Source organism: Micromesistius poutassou (assembly GCF_964030765.1).
Source record: "Micromesistius poutassou genome assembly, chromosome: 10".
NCBI classification, from domain to species: domain Eukaryota; kingdom Metazoa; phylum Chordata; class Actinopteri; order Gadiformes; family Gadidae; genus Micromesistius; species Micromesistius poutassou.
In genome coordinates this window covers 9,828,738-9,849,359 of record NC_140280.1, presented here as the reverse complement: position 1 = coordinate 9,849,359, position 20,622 = coordinate 9,828,738, and the positions used below count along the sequence as shown (strand labels likewise).

General features: G+C 46.7%; 1 protein-coding gene across 1 annotated transcript in view; it reads left to right on the top strand.

Moving 5' to 3' along the window:
- The window catches only part of tcf7 (transcription factor 7), a 42,194-nt gene that overhangs the window by 16,839 nt on the left and 4,733 nt on the right, over positions 1 to 20,622 (top strand). The window contains exons 4-10 of the mRNA XM_084474781.1: positions 6,140 to 6,269; positions 10,669 to 10,756; positions 14,538 to 14,627; positions 17,144 to 17,263; positions 17,739 to 17,901; positions 18,180 to 18,287; positions 19,624 to 19,668. Coding sequence (XP_084330907.1) covers positions 6,140 to 6,269; positions 10,669 to 10,756; positions 14,538 to 14,627; positions 17,144 to 17,263; positions 17,739 to 17,901; positions 18,180 to 18,287; positions 19,624 to 19,668 — 744 coding nt within the window. The remainder of the gene's footprint in view (positions 1 to 6,139; positions 6,270 to 10,668; positions 10,757 to 14,537; positions 14,628 to 17,143; positions 17,264 to 17,738; positions 17,902 to 18,179; positions 18,288 to 19,623; positions 19,669 to 20,622) is intronic.

The following is a 20,622-nucleotide window of genomic DNA, read 5'->3' as shown; positions in this document are numbered from 1 at the left end:
GGTGCTTGTGTGTGCTTGTGTTGTACCATGGGAAAATGAAGCGACAAAACACACCAAAGAAACACGCCCACCCCCCCCCCCCCCCCCCCCCCCCACCCCCCCTGGTAATCCTGTAATTTCAAGGCGGGAGTGGACAGGGCTGATGAGGGTTAGGGTTAGGGTTACCCTATAGTGCCTGATCATTACTGACACTATTTCTGTGCAATGGATGCGGCAGCAGCATTGTTGTCTGTGTGTTTGAATGTTCCTCTGTCTGTCTGTCTGTCTGTCTGTCTGTGTGACAGCCCTTTAGAGCGATAACTCATTTGTGAACAATGGCAACAGTCAGGGTGTGATGTTTGAGTCTCTTCCAGAGCCCACATCCTCAGTGCCGTGGGTCCTCGGCCACAGCACAGGGGAAACAGTGTCTCTATGTGAAGCCCAGAGGATGCAGTGCCATAAAAACCTCCCAACGCAAACAAACGCACAATGCTGCTGATTTTACTGCCACGATTTCTAGCAGGCATCTAGCCTGCTAGCGCCACTAGCCTAGCGCCCTTCAGCTGTCAGCAGGGAGTGGGGCGGAGAGCCGCTGGGATGGTTTTTCTGCGCCAAGTAGTGTGATGGAGATGTTGGATATGGATCATTTCATTTATTCATGCATTAATTATGAGTCTGCGAAAAGGAATGGAATCAAAAGTCTTCGAGATCGATGCTATGATTTATTAATCGCTGCCACGTGTTCAGGGTTCTTTGACGCACGAGTACACACACACACACACACACACACCTATAAACTCTCTCACACACACACACACACACGCCAGAACAGACTGCCCCTCTGTTACTGAAGTGGGCTCCGATTCCCCAAGGCCACAGTCCAGATGTTCCTATGCAGTGTGCTGGCAGTGTGTGTGTGTGTGTGTGTGTGTGTGTGTGTGTGTGTGTGTGTGTGTGTGTGTGTGTGTGTGTGTGTGTGTGTGTGTGTGCGCACTTGCACGTGGTCGTGTGTCAGCAGTTATGTATTTTGTTCATGTTGTCACGCGGTCACGCTTTGGGCGTGTCTTTCGTTCTCTTACACTCATACGTGAGTGCCCTTGTATTATATCCTTTCAAGTGTGTGTGTGTGTGTGTGTGTGTGTGTGTGTGTGTGTGTGAGCGTGCGTGCGTGCGTGTGTGTGTCTGTGCATGTGTGCGTTAGCATGCGTGTGTGTGTGTGTGTGTGTGTGTGTGTGTGTGTGTGTGTGTTTATGTGTGTCTGTGTGTGTTATCATGGGTGTGTGTGAGTCTTGAGGAGTGGGTGTGTTTGGTAAGGCGGGTATAGGGCTCTTTTTAAACATAGCTGTGTTGTTATGGTTGTAAGGGACTTTGATGTTGCCTCCAACCTCCGAGTCGGAGGCTCTCATTTTGGGCACAGGTCTCCAGAGAAGCCAATGACTTCCAGATTGGTCCTCCTACTCCCTCTTGATGGAGGACTGCGGGAGGGGGGATTAGTTAACTATCTGGGTGGAGGTCTTTGTTAGGGGTGGCGCTCTGCTAATGGCTTGATGACCTGATGTATGCTAGGAGTGGTGTGCTAGCTACGTTTTATATAAGCTTACTGTAGATGTTTGCGCATTTATGCTGCTGTCACAGAATGACGAATTGTCAAAATCAATTGATTTTACTGTCTATTTTTTTTTCAGTGTTTTGGGAAATTATTATTTTAGGGCCCAATATCTACAACTTTTTGGGGTAAAAGTTGGACCTTCAAACAACTAATCTCAGAAATATATTCCAACATTATATTCTTACATGTTCTCTTTTTGCAGCCTCTGTGTTCTATGTCATGAATGCTTCTAGCATTTATTATACATAACATATCATTTCAAATGTGTAAATACTGAGTAAGTTATCTCAGAGCGGTGCAAATGAAAGCATATCTAAATGCCATTAACAATTTTTTGACAAAATATATGCAAGCAATTTTTTTTTTCCCCCATTCTTTGATGAGCTGTGATCTGAGTTCATTTGATGGCAGCGCTATAAAACGATACATCAACACGCTTTAGATCTCTTTGAGGAAACACTGTCTTCCGGAAAAAGGCGTTTGGATCAGAGCCACTTGAAAGGGGAGGGTGATATGCTATTAGTTCGCTGCCCCCCCCCCCCCCCCCCCCCCCCATTTTGTGAGTTTGGACACCGGGAAAGGTGGTGTCAGAGGAAGAGAGCAAGAAGCATTGGGAGAGAGCGAGAGAATTGAGGATGTTTAATGTGCCATCTCGGTGATATGCAAGATTAAAGACATTACACTCAAAGCACTCCAGGAGAAAGGAGCCTTTCATTAAGAAAAACAAGAGGGGAGGAGGAAGTGTGGGAGGAAGGGACGTGGAGAGTGGGGATGTACTCTTTGTGTGATCTAATGGACATAACTACCATGAAGATTATGGGTAGACCCCTCTGTAGTAGCATCAGGTACTTTCTAAATGAAACCCTGTTTTTGTGTGTCTGTGTGTGTCTGTGTGTGTGTGTGTGTGTGTGTGTGTGTGTGTGTGTGTGTGTGTGTGTGCGTGTGCGTGTGTGGGGGTGTCTGGGCGGGGGAGTGTGTATATGTCCCAGTGTTTGTGTGGGTGTGTGTGCGTGTCTGAGTGGGCGAGTGTGTATGTGTCAGAGTGTGTAGAGTATTTGTGTGTGTGTGTGTGTGTGTGTGTGTGTGTGTGTGTGTGTGTGTGTGTATGTGTGTGTGTGTGTGTGTGTGTGTGTGTGTGTGGGCGTCTGTGGGGGTCGGGCACCATTGCAACCAAGTGATGTCCGGGACCCCATTAACTCTGCCACTAAAGCAGAGGATTCTTGTTCAAACAGGGAGCTGATAAAAGAGAACAATATGCTGATAAATCAAAGCGCTTTTCAAGTGACGTGAGATTAGAGGCGGGAGATGGCCGGGCTGCATTACGGACCATTTGAACCCCGCTGATTCTCTGACCACCCAGGGGAAAACAAAAAGGGCCGTTGATATCTAATTGGAATTTTGAAGTAATCACTCCTTTGAAGTAATTAGATCTTTGATGTAATCAACAAACGATGGGGCTAGGTGTCGTGATGTTGACGGTGGCTAGCTCCGGGGTTAGCATGGCAACGCAAACAAAGTGCGTCACAAGGGCTGTCTTTCCATATGCACGCATTGATGCATGTGTATTATTCCTATACATTTGCAGGTTGATAAGGGTGGTTGTGTGTGTGTGTGTGTGTGTGTGTGTGTATGTGTGTGTGCACGTGCATGCGTGTGTGTGTTTTTAGTCCATTGATCCTTTTGCCACACGCTCAAACCAATGTTATCCAGATGTTTCGAACACACATAGAAAGGTACTCATGTGGTAGTGCTTTTCGTGTGTGTTAGTGTGTGTTTTATGTGTGTGTCTGTGTGTGTGCGCGTGCATGTGTGAGTGAGTGCATATGTGTGGTTTTGTGTCTGTGTGTGAGTACAAGCGTGTGTGTGTGGCGTGGGGCATATCTTTTTTCAGTATATAGTTAAATAATTATAGGTTCAAAAGTGAGCCTCCCTGTGTGTGTGTGTGTGTGTGTGTGTGTGTGTGTGTGTGTGTGTGTGTGTGTGTGTGTGTGTGTGTGTGTGTGTGTGTGTGTGTGTGTGTAGGGGTGGTATGTGTGTGTGAGTGAATGTGGAAGGCACAGTGAAAACCACTTCAAGGCTGGTAAATTACCCAGAGGAAGGCTGGAAATGCAAAGGACCCATTTTGCGGCTATAAAGTTCCAGCATGTCTTAGGATTAGTGTGTGTGTGTGTGTGTGTGTGTGTGTGTGTGTGTCCATATATACGTTCTTCTGTGTGTGTGTGTGTGTGTGTGGTAGATCCTACACATCCATACAATAGATGCTAAAAATAGACAGTTTGATGCATTGTTTTTAAGTGAGAAAATCACAGCAAACAGGCAGTATAATATTATTATAATAATATAATATTATAGTGTGTGCATTCATATATGTGTGTGTTTGTGAGGCACTGCCTTTAAGTGAAGGTATTCACTTTGTATCACAGCAGGGGGCTCAGCCAGCTAAACCAGATCAAAAACACAATATATCACACACACACACACACACACACACACACACACACACACACACACACACACACACACACCACAGAGTCCCTTCAATTTAAAAGGAGCCCTTCATTCTGCAGAAAAATGCATTTGCATTAAAAAAATATCTGCAAAACTCTTTGACATGTAAACAAACGCACACACACAAACATGCACACAAAATACACACTCCTTGAAGCGGTGTCTCAAAGATTTCCGTTTCGTTCTCTTTGGCGACACCTTTGGCCATCTGGTTATTCTTCTGGGTGTCGCCACCGACGCCCAGTTGCTAACATTCATAACACATTCATAATGCATTCATAATAGATGCACATTCATAATAAACACACATTCATAAAACTGCAAATTCAAGGGCTTTCATCATTGGGCCATAGGCTTTATTTCCATTGTCCTTGTGATAACCACTTTAACCTCACCAACTCAAAGGTATGACCGCCCAAATATACACACTCTCAGAATGGTAATGCACACAAGCAAACACACACACTGACAGAGCTAGTCTAGTCTCATTTCAACACTATTCACACAAAAGCTCACACATATACACGCAAAACAATCACACATTTAATACACAAACAGCCCAACACAGCAACAGCAAAAGGCGTACACATTCATAGTCAAACACACTTTATTATTAAACACATGCAAATAAACATGTACACACACACACACACACACACACTCAAACACACCAAAAGCTGACACGCTCATACGAAGCAGAAAATAGCTGTACTCGTACACACACACACACACACACACACACACACACAAATGTTTACCACACACACACACTCTCTGACTGAGGCTGAAGTATGAACCCTATAAAGTGAGTCTTTGGGGGGGCCGTGTGTAAACTACTGGGTCAGCTTCCGCCTGCCCTCGTAAACCCGCCGTGGTATCGTCTGTCAGCCGCATCCTGGGAGCGTTCGCAACCCACTAGATTCCGCATAACTTTATTGAAAGGCCATGTAAACAGAAAAGCCATTTGTAAACAGAAACATGAAAGCAAACAAACTCCCCGCTCTGCCTCCCTTGATCATCAAAGATCTATCGATCAAATGGGCTTCAAGCTCTCTCTCTCTCTCTCTCTCTCTCTCTCTCGCTCTCTCTCTCACTCTCTCTCTTTCTCTCTCTCGCTCTCTCTCTCTCTCACGCACGCTTTCTCCCGCTTTCTCTCTCTCCCCCTCTCTCTCGCTTTCTCTCTTTCCCCCTCTCTCGCTCTCTTACTCTTTCTCCCCACCTCTCGCTTTCTCTCTCTCTCTCTTAATCCCCCTTCTATCTCTCTCTCTCTCTCTCTCTCTCTCTCTCTCTCTCTCATTTGAAGTAACATAGTAACAATAAAAAAATTAATAATAATAAATATATATATATATATATATATATATATATTTATTTATTATTATTTTTTTTTAATTTAGGCTAGATAAAAGTTCTGAAATTATAAAACTTGCAGTGAGATGCATTTTTGCTATTCTTGAGTCACTCCTGACACTAAGACAAAAAAGGAGAAAAGCTCTCCTGTCTTTTAAGTCTAACGCTATTCCAGGAAAAAAACACAGTATTCAGTGTATGTGTTGCTTATTAATTCATTTATTAAATTAACATTATCAATGAACATTCTGGATGAAGGATGGCCAGTAGAGGAGGGTAGAAGAAGCAGCCAGAGGAGAGGGCTTTGACCTCCAGCATAGAGGGCGTGGCAGGGCTACACAGCCCCAGACATCAGCATCACAACGTCATCATGTTGTCCTTGTGATGGAAACCTGCTGTTAAAATGGGATTCAAATCATCATTCATAACCATTTGGAGAGTATACTGGTGATGGAGAGACAGACAGAAAAACCGACAAAGACACAAAGACAGACAGAAAGACAGACATATACACCCATATGGACTGAGTGATTGTGTAAAAGAGCATGACATGCACATGCACACACAAACACGCAATGCAGGACCAGACCTCCAGTAAGGGCATGCTCACCGAGGTTGTGATGGAGAGTCTGTGTTCAGTTTGTGTTGAGCCTGTGTTCAGTTTGTGTGGCTGACTGTGTGTCTCCTCCCCAGTCCAACAAGGTGTCGGTGGTGCAGCAGTCCCACGGCATGCACCCGCTCTCCTCCCTGCTGCCCTACAGCCCCAATGACCACTTCAGCCCCAGCCCGCCCCACCTGCCCACAGACATGAGCCAGAAGACAGGTATACACACACACACACACACACACACACACACACACACACATGCACATACACACGTACGCAGGCAGACACACACACACACACACACACACGCATACACATACATGTACACATACACACACACACGCGCGCACGCGTACACACATACGCATGCAGACACGCACACACACACACACACACACACACTTACAAACACACATACACACATACACGCACACCTGCACGCAGGCACAAACGCACACATACATACATGCACTCACGCGCACACACACACACTCACACACACACACACACACGGTGGAGAGAAGGTGGACAGTGCAACTCTGACCTCTGACCTGGTCAAAGAGCCAGGGAGAGACATAGCAATTCAAATATGAGGGGCTGAAAGTGTGAAGGGATGCAGGTGAGAAGAACAAGGTGTTTTTTGGAGTCAGAGGCAGCGACTCCAACCCTCCCTGGAATTCCCCCGGCCTGTCTAGACTGTGTGTGTAGCTGATAGAAGTACAGTGACTCAGCCCCTAATGACAGACTGGCCCACCAGAATACCCTCCACACAACCACACACACACACACACAGGCACGCACGCACGCACACACACTTACACGCATGCACACACACGTCACACAGACACACACACATACACGGCACTAGCAACACCTGGTTGTAGCATGCAACTTTTCTCACAACATAATGAATCAGTGCTGTCAGAGTACTGTTACACACACACAGACACACACACACACACACACACACACACACACAGAACCGTCTTACGTTAAGTCCTATCACTCTCAACTCTATTATTACTTGTAGTCACCTCATCTACGATGTCATTGTTGTGTTTCATTGATTGGTTGATTGGTTGGATGACATCAGCTTTGGTCCCAGGTAAAGCACCATTCTCTAATGCTTCTATCCAGTGTGCAGAACACTTGGGTTGTCCTGTGAGCTTTAGTGTCATTTCTATGAACATAACATGATCCAATAGACCAGGGATTAATTTGGGTTATCTGATCACAACTGAACACAGAATCAAATGCAGTGTGAACACATTCCAGATCCATTCACGCTGCAGTCTAATCTGATCACATTAGGAAGGCATATACCATATCATAAGACCATATCGTAGGTCCATATCATAGGACCATATCGTAGGACCATATCATAGGACCATATCATAGGACCACGACTCCAGAACTCAGGATCCGTCAGAACACAAATGGTATCTCCATAGCAACCACGTCATCCCCGACCCCTCTCTTCAGCTACGACGTCATGCTTTAAGTAACACCTGACTTCAGCTCGGCAGCCCTTACCTCTTTAAAAGCCCCTCTGTTTACAAGTAGCTCTATCCTAGCCACCTGGCCTTCACATGCATTCCCACTAATCACACATCAACGGGATATCGCTGAAACTCAACAGCACATTTCATTTACACCTGGCATTGGAATGGTGTCCAGATTGATATCAGAGATTGTTCTTGCAGAATCATTGAATTAGATGATACAATTTGACCCACACGGTAAATGGAAGCTGACGTTGATGAGCGAAAGTCAAACAGGAAGACCCGTTCATATCCTGCCCAGCATATGCGTATTGGGAAGAGACACTTGTTTTAAATTTGGTCCCACCTCCTGATGTGGTTGGACAGATCTGGTCACTAAGGCCTCTTGGCTACATTTACACCTGGATTTGTATATGTTTTAGTGATCACCGACTGCCCAAACCTGCCCAAAAAAAATGGGTTCTCAGATGTGTCAACTTGTTTGAAAGAAAATTCAGAATTGAAGATTTTACTGTTTTACTTTGTAGTTGTAATATTGTTAATGTTCAAGAAAGAAAATGTAGCGGTTCACCATTGTGCATGTCAGTGCACTGACGTAGCACTGACGTTGTCATAGACATGATTCAATCTAACACAGACGGACATGACATCAAATGTGGCTGCTGTTGGTTTCTTCTTAAAGAAGAGATTGAGGTAGATATGATGGCCCACACAGGACGTCGCGTGTCACATCGAGACCTGCTTGCGTCATTCAAAACTCTGAAACTAGCCCTGACCTTGCTGTGAACGTGTCCTTATCAAGTCAGCTTGTCATCTGTTTTATGCTAGCACTTGGTCGTTCGGTTAAAAACGATTACAAGAACAGAATTGACTGATCCTATCTCATCGTTTTCCCCGGATTGGTACCATGAATGTATTTAATTGTATTGTTTAGTATACTTTTTTTATTCCCAAGCAGAATGGAAAATTACCCCAAACTGATTTCCTCAAATCTTGTGAGAGAAGGGGGGGTTAGTAGGGGTTAGTGGGGTTAGTCACCCAGTTCTATTCTGAGTCATCGTCACGTCAATTAGTCAACCAAAACAAAACCGTGTTAATTCCCGGCCGGCCTGCATAGCCTAACTTAGGCCTCATAGACAGGAATACATTTACTCTTTCAAATAAGTCAAGTCAATCCAAGACTTCATATACTTACTACAAGAGTTAATATGTTGAAGTTATATGCATATATATATATATATAGTTATATGCATATATATATATATATATATATATATATATATGAACTATATATAGTTCATATATATAGAATATAATAATAATAATAATATTTTATTTTATATAACTATTATAACTTTTGTTTTTATTATCATTTATTTTATTCAGTGACAGAATATCTTTATGTCTTTCGAGGATAATTCTCTTTCGGACTGCAGGAGTTGTCATTGCTCTCACTTTCACTTAATAGACACTGCCACTCTCACACAGCTATTTGTATAGCCCCTTGGATACCTTTATTCAAAAATTAACAGAAACCCTGTATACATTATGATACTGAAACTCGTTTGACTCAAACACTCTTTTCGTCAGACATATCCCTCAGAAACTGATGGTAATGACTCTGACTTCGGCATTACATTTGAGCTATTATGGTCACAGAAATGTTCCCCTAGTAATTTCTTTGCGCCGCACACCAGACACATTGTTATAACTTCAGGGAATGAGACAAGAGTGTTCCAGTAATGCTACATTTGGAAAACATGAGGTTTAATTTGACCGTTGTATCAAATCACACAGAAAAATACTTTGAAAAATACTTTTCTCGCTTGAAGAAGCGAGAAAAGATAAGACAAAAAAGGTAGGTAAGTAGTTAATTAGTTAGGTAGGTAGGTAGCTGGTCAGTTAGTTAGCTGGTTAGTTAGTGAGTTAGGTAGGTAGTTATTGAGTTAGGTATTTAGTAAGGTAGTGATTGAGTGAGTAAGTTGGCTAGTCGGTTTGTAGAAAAAAAGAAACAGGCTGTAGCAATTGTAATAAAACTGATTGAATGAGTGAATTCATTCATACATTTGGTCATTTGGGGACCTTTGTGTCTGTGTCTGGGATGAGGAGGAAGACCAAGGGAGGAAGGCTGAGGGAGGAGAAATGGATTAAGAGAGGACAATAAAAGGAGGAGGAGACAAAGGAGAGACAGAGGGAGTGACGGGATGCTGAGGAGGAGCTGGGTTTGAGACGGAGCACAGACATAATGGTGGTGGGGGGTCGAGGAGAGGGGAACACGTCCACGACAGCGGGTGGGGCGAGAAACAAGGAGGGCCGCGATCAGGTCAACCGACGCAGTAGCATTCCTGCCCCCTCCCCCCATACCCACCCATGCTAGATTTACGGCAGGCAGTGCCCCTATTTCAGAGAGGCCCCTGGAGCCAGTGGCCAAATTACAGTCATCTGCAGCATTCTTCTGCAGCAAAGACAGGTTAGGGACCGGGGCCGCGCTAAGTGGTAGGTGCTGCCTGCTGACAAATGACTTCCTTTGAAGGGAGAGAGAGAGAGAAAGAGAGAGAAAGAGAGAGAGAGAGAGGGAGAGAGAGAGAGGGGGGGGGAGAGAGAGAGAGGGGGGGGGGGGGGGGAGAGAGAGAGAGACTGTTTGTGGTTCTGTTATTCATAATACCATATATGATGTATATTCCAAGTAAAAACCTTTACGCATTCACATGTGTGTGGAGAAGGCTCCTCATGCCATAGATGAATGTTAAATGTGGTGATGATTCGACATAGTGTATTGAGTGGGCACCAGAACCAGAACTCTCAGGGGCCAAGAGCGTTCCATGATTGGAGACAGAACCAGCTATGTTAACACCGAGCCAAAACACCAAATGGATGTGTGTGTGTGTGTGTGTGTGTGTGTGTGTGTGTGTGTGTGTGTGTGTGTGTGTGTGTGTGTGTGTGTGTGTGTGTGTGTGTGTGTGTGTGTGTGTGTGTGTGTGAAAGAGTGAGAGAGAGAGAGAGATATTTACAATACCATATATGATGTATATTCCAAGCAATTCAAAACTAAACCTTTACGCATGTGTGTGTGTGTGTGTGTGTGTGTGTGTGTGTGTGTGTGTGTGTTCCAGGTGTTCACAGGCCTCAGTCTCAGGATCTCTCAGGCTTCTACTCCCTCCCTCCAGGCAGCGTCGGTCAAATCTCCCCATCGATGGGCTGGTGAGTCTCTCACTCACACACACACACACACACACACACACACACACACACACGTTGACCTAGGCCAGTTATCTAATGAGCATCTAACCTTTCAGCAAAATAAATGTGGTCAGGGTTGCTCACATCATTACCTGTTCCCATGGAACAGGTAAGTGGTTTGTCTTGTGTTCATTAGCGATGCGTCTTGTTTAACGTTGACATCTGTGCCATGTGACCCAATGATATTTCAACCACACTTCAGCACCTAAGGTACAGACAGAATTACCAATACTGAAACACATTAGAATAGGGCATTACAATAACTTTCAATCCTACCAAAGCAGATTAAAGAGGGAGGAAAACAGGCTTTGAATTAACCAGTTTCCACTAGAAAGAAAACATCAGGCTATAATAATAGGTGTAGAGATTTCTGGGAACATTTACGCATCACTTCAAAAAGCCAAGTGATTCTTCTATTGGGAATATTCTCACTCTGTGCTGTTTTTATCATAGAAAAAAAGGACGAGAATTTTTTTATTTTTGTGAACAAAACATCAACTCAACTTTGTGGTTCTACCTATCAGTTAATTTCAAAGTTTGATGTACTGTGAAGTGACGTGAGGAAACCTAGAGATACGGATGAAATAAAATGGTGTTCTGGGTTTTTACTGAGACATTTACTTACAACGCTTCATCCCCTTTGCCCACATCTGTATTCAATGAGCCTCTTCCAGACATTCCCAACATCAGCCAAACAAAGAAATTATAAGCTGGACAGTGAGGGCTGCTGCTTAAGTTAAACACTTGGGTTCTCTGTTTCTCTACACAATACCTCACTGGGGGACTGAGAGCTCGCTATAAAGGTCTGTGGCACCATGACCGCCCTTTAGGAACTAGCAGTACAAATCACAATGCATTATGTACAACATTAGGATTTGTTTCACTGGCGAACAAATACATTCTTATAACAGTTGAGGACTAACATGATATTTCATGGTGAGATTTGGAGTGAGAGAGAGAGTGTGTGTGTGTGTGTGTGTGTGTGTGTGTGTGTGTGTGTTTTCTCATGCCTGTGTGTGCGAGTGTGAACCCCCATCTATGTGAAAGAGAGAGTCTGTTACACTGAACTGTGTGCATCCAGATGCACACACACACATGTTTGTACACCGCCATGCGTTCCAAGCATGTACAAGTGTTCCTATTATCGGACATTGGGCTCTGCTGATGTTCCGTTGTTGTGCGTTAAGACGGTTAGGAGCGTTTTTCATCATGTTCCAAGCAGAATCACTCCCCCTATGGCTTTTTATTCCCTCTTTATTAACTACTAATCTCCTTCAGCCCAGATTATCTGCCTCGTCCCTGCTTGTGGTTTATCTATATCTGGTGGAAGAGGGAGAGAAGGGAGAGTAGCAAATGAACAGTCAAATGTCAATCTGTGGTGTCCATTGTTTAGACAAAAGCTGTCCTTCCCCGGCTTACGTCCGCACCTCCTCCTGTGGGTATGTAAGCCGTTGCTCTGTGATTGGTTGTGGTTAGATGGTTGGCTGGTTTGTAAGATGTTTAGTTGTTTGGTTGGATGACTTGCTGTGTCTAGCGTTGCAATATCCAACTTAAAGAACAAAAAATCGAACCAAATCGGAACTGATCACAATATTTGATCCAAACCGTGCTGGCGTGGTCTGACGGCTGGTTGGTTGACTGATCGATGTGTTTGGTTGTATCTTGGTTTGGAAGTGTTGCTGTGTTGGGTTTGGACCGTTCTGTGGTGGCTAGCTTTGAAGGATGTAGAGAATGAGTGGAGGACTTGGGAGACGTTATCCAGCGTTGTGTCTGTGACTTCCTACAGTCTAGCGTGTAGCTCTATAATTGGAGTGCAGATGATGAAACACACCCTTCCCTTTCATGAAAAGCAGAGGAATACAAACTGGGGTGGGGGGGGAGAAGGCAGTCAGACATTATCTTTACGACCACATAATTAGACTGCCACTGATGTCTTCAAGATAAGATAAGCCTAAACCATTCTCCCCTCGGCGAGCTGTCTCTCTGGACAGGCCGGTGGCCAGAGGCCAGGGGAAAAGGGCTACTAAAACAAATGTATGTAGCCATCAAGTACTTGATAGACACACTTTGGCTGGAATGCGATGATGAGCCTGGCATCAGAAGAAGCCATCCGTTTTATTTGATTTGTATCCCCATGCTGTCGGTGATTGACACGTTCACATTTTCCGCATTCCCAACACACGCGGACATTCAGGGCAAGTTTATTAAGAGATACAAGAACACATACAAGCATACGAGCATGAGTGACGGTATGGTGAAGGTTTGGTTGCCTCCCCGCGTCTGGATGGTCCACTGCTGGTCTATTTGGGGATTAACACATGAATGAGGTCTTACAGAGAGGACCCCATGGTTCCTGGGCTCCTGCCCTCCGTCGCGGCTGGCTGCAGGGGAAGAAGGGGTATCTGGGAGATGGGGGGGTTACGATGTTTAGACGTCTTTAAGGTTTCTCTGTTGTCCTTACTTTAGCTTTAGATGTCTCTAGGTTTCTTTATTGTCCTTACTTTAGCTTTAGATTTCTCTAAGTTTCTCTATGTTGTCCTAACTTAAGTGTTAGATGTCTCTAGGTTTCTCTATGTTGTCCTAACTTAAGTGTTAGATGTTTCTAGGTTTCTCTATGTTGTCCTAACTTAAGTGTTAGATGTCTCTAGGTTTCTCTGTGTTGTCCTAACTTAAGTGTTAAATGTTTCTAGGTTTCTCTATTGTCCTTACTTTAACTTTAGATGTCTCTAGGTTTCTCTATTGTCCTTACTTTAGCTTTAGATGTCTCTAAGTTTCTCTATTGTCCTAACTTTAGTGTTAAATGTCTCTAGGTTGTCCTTACGTTTGTATCATTTCAATATCAATGAACAATTTCCTTGCTAAAATCTGCTGAATTGAAATAAAATTGAATTGTGTATTGTTGTTGACGTATGTGTGGAGCTTATGTGTTGCGCAAGTGATTTGTATAGCAGGGTCAGGTGAATTAAAGTAAAATTGTGTGTGTGTGTGTGTGTGTGTGTGTGTGTGTGTGTGTGTGTGTGTGTGTGTGTGTGTGTGTGTGTGTGTGTGTGTATCAGTGTAAAATAATCAGAAGCAGCTGTGAGTGTGGTGGTCAGGCAGATGTCTTCAACATATCAAAGACCTCTGTTTGCACACCCTATCACCCACTACACTGTGTGTGTGTGTGTGTGTGTGTGTGTGTGTGTGTGTGTGTGTGTGTGTGTGTGTGTGTGTGTTTGTGTTTGTGTGTGTGTGTGTGTGTGTGTGTGTGTGTCTCTGTGCAGTGACTCTAAGATGGAGTTGACGGTGGCCGTTTCTGAGCTCTGTGTAGAGAAACATGAAAGATTGAAGGAAACAATAGTTGTTTACGGTGATGTCTGACGTGTTGGCTAACCATCCCTGGTGGACAACACAGAGATCCGTCAAGACATTCCTACATACCACTGACCAATCTCCATGACTCCCACCACCATTTGGTTGAAACTGAACCTAAATCATATGTAATGGTAGTCTGTGTGTCATATAGACCTCGCTCTCATCCTGTTGAAAACAAGCATGTTCAGATTTGGTCAGACTCTTGTTAGGTTCCAAGTGTCAGTGGCAGAAGTGAAATAAGTCGCCACAAAAAGGGACCCAGGGCCCACGAAGTGACAGAAATGTACCAACCCTGGCTGTGTACCCCTTCCATCCCCTACCTCCCACCTTCCTCACCCACCTCCCCCACTCCTCCCTCTTTCCTCCCCCCTCGGCTGTGTGGTGGCAGGCAGGGCCAGCCGGTCTACCCTGGCCTGCCTTCCTGTGGCTTCAGGCAGACCTACTCCAGCAGCCTGTCAGCCTCCTCCTCCTACCCCAGGTACCGTAACCCCCTCCAAGCCCGGGTACCGTACCCCCCCCCCCCCCTCCCCCCCCCTCCCCGGCCCAGCCCAGGTACCGTAAACCCCTTCCAGCCCGGGTACTGTACCCCCCCCCCCCCCCTGGCCCGGCCCGGTGACCGTACCCCCCGGCCCGGCCCAACCAGGGGGTGGGCCACGGCTCCACAAGGCTTTCACGCTTGGCGCGGAAAAAGACTCTCTCTCCTCCCCTCTCCCACCCTCTCCCACCCTCTCCCCTTCCCTCCCCTGCTTACTGCGCATTTCAAATGGAATGACCTGCCAATGTTGTCATTTTTGTTCTTTGTTGTCGTCTATGTTTTGTTTCATTATACCAAACGAGCGTCGTGCGCTCGCTGCTGTTGTTAGTCTTGCTTTGGGTCAAACCCTGGGAGTTGAAGCCTCGGTGACGGCCTCAGTGTGACAGCTGTGAGGCACATGCCGGCCTGTTTGGTGTGCCTCTAAAGCAGAGGAGTCCCCGTCCACCAGCTACTGTGTGCACAGTCTGCCGCCGCTGCTGCTGCTGCACAGAGAGGCCCCCAGGATCCTGCTGCCGCTGGCTCCATGCTCCATGTTGTGTGTCGCATAGCCACACGCATTCCGGACACACACACAGACAGGAGCGCAGATACACACCAACACAGATGACCTCACACCGCGCATTCATTCTTTAGGATGATCCCTGGGTTTTCACTCTGTTTAAGAAGTAGCTGTGTTGTTGTTCGGAACTAGACTCAAATCTGTGTGTGTGTGTATGTGTGTGTGTGTGTGTGTGTGTGTGTGTGTGGTTGTCTACAATATGAATCCTTTCTGTATTTCCATTCTGTAAACAAAGAGACGGTGATCACGCACAATAACAAACAAACAGTTACGCTTGTAGACACCAGAACTCTGAGAAGCGCGTTTGGTGGTAATTTGTGTGTTTTTATATAAACATTGTGTTGCGTAGGACGAGACCGAGCATAGTACAGTGATCGACAATATAAGAGGACAGCCCTAAATATATTCCTTTTCCTTTGAGGGATGGTACATATTCCATGTCGCCTAAACGACTGTAAGCTCAATGTGTTTACATTCAAGCAAACACTTTAAACCAATCATTTTATTTGTTTTTGATTTAGATGTTTTTATATTAGTGGAGAGAGATTTATTATGTCTCTCCGACAGGACTGTCGTCACCGTGTAAAGACCAAATCTCAAACAGCAACAAACATCATTTGCTGGTAGTTAATTATTTGTCTGCACATCAAAGCAAATGCAGAAAATTACATAAAGTGCAGGTTTCTTTTGTTGGAGTTTTTTTTTTTATTCATTTCTGGGAAGAGACTGAGAAAAAGATGCAAAAACCGCCACAAAGGCCTCCCACGGTTCACATCTGTCCCCGCTCTCTCTACCTCCGTCAGCACACCACCGTGTGCTCTGGCAGAGAAACCTGATAACCAACATGGCCGCCCGCCAACTCCAAACCCAACTGAACCGGGTGGATGTGGATCCAGTTTAAAAGACATTCAATACGGGCTTCATCCACTACTTCGGGCTGGACTGCAGGGATTCAAATGACTCTAGGATACGGGAAGGGATTTGGGGGGTTTCTCGCGCTCTTAAGCAGAGAAATGGCATTAACCTTCTTCACTTGGGAAGCCTGCTAGTAAGATGCTCGTGATGTTTCCCTTCCTTCGAGGCTAGGTCGCCCTCTAGTGTCAATAACACGCCTCTACGTTGCATTGAGTTTGCATACATTTATTTCATCGGCAAGTGAGGATAACAATGAAGGTTTACAGATTACAGCTGCACGTGCCTGCATCATAATGGGCCTGAGTTGAGAGGCAGCTGAACGCACAGCCCAGTGAAGGTTGCCTCACGTGCGGAGCAAGAGCAGGTTACTATAAATACAGTAAACGGAGAGGCTTAGCTGCAGCCCAGCCATGCGGGCCTCCGGTTCCGGGTCCTTGAGCCTGCGCCCAGCGCACGACTACCCAAGGAGAGCTTATAATCAAACGGAGGGTTGGAGGCAAATTGGGTACAGATGCTTTCTGTTGACCGGCTGGAAACCTCTCTCTCTCTCTCTCTCTCTCTCTCTCTCACTCTCTCCCTCTCTCTCTCTCTCTCTCTTTGTTTCTTTACTCTCTTGCCCTCTGACCAGAGCTTGATCTCCACCCAGCAGCTCGCCGCAGTACATTAAAGTCCCTGACCTCGCGGCCCAGCGGCCCGCTTCCAGGCTTACCGCTTTGCCCCAAGAACCCACCATGTGACCCGCTTCATGCGCTTGTGTCTGATGTCGCTTGCAGCCACAAACAAGCGACTTGGGACTTTGAGCTAACTATGTTTATTTTTCATCCTCTCTCTCGCTCTCTCTCGCTCTCTCTCTTTTGCAAATTTCCCTCTTATCTTTCTCTGTCTCTCTTTCTCTCCTTTCCTCTCTCTCTCCTTTCCGTTCTTTTTTCCTCTCTCTCTTCTTTCCTCTCTCTCTCCTTTCCTCTCTCTCTCTGTCTTCCTCCAGGTTCCCTCATTCTCTGATGCTGGGTCCATCGGGGATGCACCCCACAGGGATTCCCCACCCAGCCATTGTGCCCCCCTCAGCCAAACAGGAGCATGACCATTATGACAGGGGCATGTACGCGTGAGTACAGCCCCATCACTGCTAATCTCTTTCTTTCATCTCTTCTCATGTCTTTTTCAAAGCTTTTGCTTTCCCTCTCTCTCGCTCCTCTCCTCTCCTCCTCTCTCCCTCCTCCTCTCTCCTCCTCTCCTCTGATGCTATCTCCTCTGTATCCTCAGGAAGGCATTCCATCTCTCTCTAACTCTCCTTTCCTCTCCTCCTCTCTCCTTTTCCTTCCTCTCCTCCTCTCTCCTTCTCTCCTCTGATGGAATCTCCTCTGGTGCGTTAGGAAGGCATTCCATCTCTCTCCTCTCCCCTTCTCTTCTTCTCTCTTCTGATTGTATCTCCTCTGATGGTATCTCCTCTGGCGGTATCTCCCCTGACGGTATCTCCTCTGGTGGTATCTCCACTGACGGTATCTCCTCTAACGGTATCTCCCCTGACGGTATCTCCCCTGATGGTATCTCCTCTGACGGTATCTCCCCTGGTCCCTCAGGAAGCCCCAGGGCGAGGCCAAGAGGGAGAAGGAGCCCAAGAAGCCGGTCATTAAGAAGCCCCTGAACGCCTTCATGCTCTACATGAAGGAGATGAGGGCAAAGGTCATCGCCGAGTGCACACTAAAGGAGAGCGCCGCCATTAACCAGATCCTGGGGAGGAGGGTAAGGGGGTTTCACGCACACACACACACACGCACACACGCACGCACACATACACATGCACATACACACAAACACACATACACGTATGCAATCATGCAATCATCCTGTCAAATCTGTTGAAATCTTGCAAATTCTCTATGGACTACATCAAGGCTTACACTCTACACTCTGTCATTTCAAATGTAATGATGATGTGTGTGTGTGTGCGTGTGTGTGTGTGTGCGTGTGTGTGTGTGTGTGTGTGTGTGTGTGTGTGTGCGTGTCCCGTGCGTCTCCAGTGGCATGCGCTGACCCGCGATGAGCAGGCCAAGTACTACGAGCTTGCCAGGAAAGAAAGACAACTGCACATGCAGCTCTACCCCAGCTGGTCAGCCCGGGACAACTACGTAAGTCCCCTGTCCACCCTGCTCCTGCCCCCGCCCCCACCCCACCCCTCCTCGGGCTCCTCTGGTGGGCTGGCTGGGCGTCCCGCTGACAGCAGCTCAGGCCCAGGGCAGCCAGGGTTAAAAGGGAGCCCTATTTCAACCCCCAGGTGTGATGGAGAAAAGCCACTCCAAGCCATGTACCATGTAGTGACATCACGAGTGGAGGCCCCCCCCGCCCCGCCCCAGACGCAGTGTGACGGATGGATCAGCCTACCAGTGGGTGCAGCCCACCCAGACTGATCCATCCGGATATCTGGGTGGAGTCCTCCACTTGTGATGTCACTAGAGGGTACATGGCTTGCGATGGCTTGTGACGCATCATACCCGGTGATAAAATAGGGGGTCTTTTACCGGTCAGCCCCGTTAAGACCCTTCTCCAGGAGTGGGATGATTGGCATCCTTGTTATTAATGACATCATTATGGTCTGGGGGGGGCCTTCTTGGACCCTAGCTCTCGAAAGCCTCATCATGTTAGCCCCAGCCCCAGCGTAGCAGGGAACACGAGCGAGGAGCGCAATACAACACCTGTGGCTACGCTCACTAAGGAAACAGGGCTAAAACGTTCCCCCGGTGGCCGTCAGATCAGAAAGAGGTGCCAGCCTGCACACATGACTCTGAGGGGGAGACAAAAGAAGGAAAACGTTAGTCTAGATAGCAGTCATGTATAAACACAGGAGCTCGCTAATGAGGCTCACTCTGCTTAGCCTCTTCAGCGCACTCCCATAGACGGAGCTCCTCTCTATGATTATGCTTAGCTAGGGGCCCAGTCACTTCATTGATGGATCCATTGTGTTGTGGGAGGTTAGTGGGGGGGGGGGGGGTGGAGGGGGGGGGGGGCGGGGTGACACCCTCTAAAAGGGGCCACGCGATATGCAGTAATGAAGTAAACATGTAGTTGTTGAGTTGCACTGTGCCAGAGCCTGGCGTGTCATGAGAACGGTGATGTATGTTGTGTCTTCTGTGAGGTCAGGACCTGTAATGTAACTGTAACTCAGTGTGTGTGTAAACCTCGGATTAGCTTTTGTATGAGTCTCTGTGCTTGGCGGGGCTCCTCGTGTCCCTATGAAATGTAATAACTGAACAGAACTCGTCTGGGAACCGGATTAAAGCCAACCAGTCATTTAGCGTTTGAACTCTGTGTTTTGATAGGTCGGTAAGGCACAGGCCGAAGGCCGCCCCTTTTTTTTCATCTCCCAGAATGCCCTTTTTTTCTTTTTCTATTTTTTTTTTTGCTGTGTGCCTCTGACTTGTCAGTTTGGTGCCTCTGACTTGTCAGTTTGCTGTTGCGTTCTTGCAGGAGGCAGGCCGTAGCGGGGGCGCTGGGGGAAACACTAAAGATTGGGTAGGGAATCGTCTTCACGGCTGATTTCTACCTCTGGGCATCTTGCATGTTTGAATGGGGGGGGGGGGTGAGGGCTGCGGAGAGATGCACGATGAATGGCGGGTAGGGGAAGGGGTCTTGTGGGAATCTAGTGCTCACGGAAGCTTCTGGGCTGTTTGGGTTCTTTTACGCGCCTGTGCGTCGGGTGTGTCTCTCCGCCTGTCCCTGGACCCGGGCCGGGTCTAGCGGGGCGGGGGTGGGTGATGCGGAGGCCCAGCGTGTGCATGTGCTAAAGACACGTCTGAGGAGCTTAGCTTAAGGCTGCCGGCGTACGGCCGCTACACAACACTCTTCTCTTACATGTTTGGTTGATCTCCCCGTTCTACTAACCCCCGCAGGGAGGCATGGCTGGGCCGCGTCTCTCCAGGTGGAGAGCCTACTCTACTTTTCGGGGGGGTGGCGGGGGGGGTTTCTTCATCTCTTTTTCCTGGATTTTTCTGTCTTTGCTTAATCTGCATTTAGGTATCAGGAAGATGACTTTTAAATGCCCTGTCTGGGAAACAGAGCGAGCCTCTGCTTGTTATGAACGTCTGTGTTAAGAATCACGTAAACATATGCATCACATGACATGCTGCTGCAAGGTGCTGGCGGCTTTATCATTGATAACTCTTTCAAAATAAGAGCCACCCCTGTGAGACACCCCTGAATTGTCTCCACATTTTTGGATCTTTAACGCAGAAAATAATTTTCAAAGGGATGCATATTGTACAGGTTACACCTGTGCATGTTTTGGCTGTCTGTTTTAGAGTGTGTGTGTGTGTGTGTGTCTGTGGGTAGGTCTTCAAAGCGCTGATAATCTTGGTTAATCTAAGCAAAGAATGCGTCATTCATACACCACCGACACACACTTCCACATTAACAAACACACACCAACACATACACACACACACACACACACACACACACACACACATA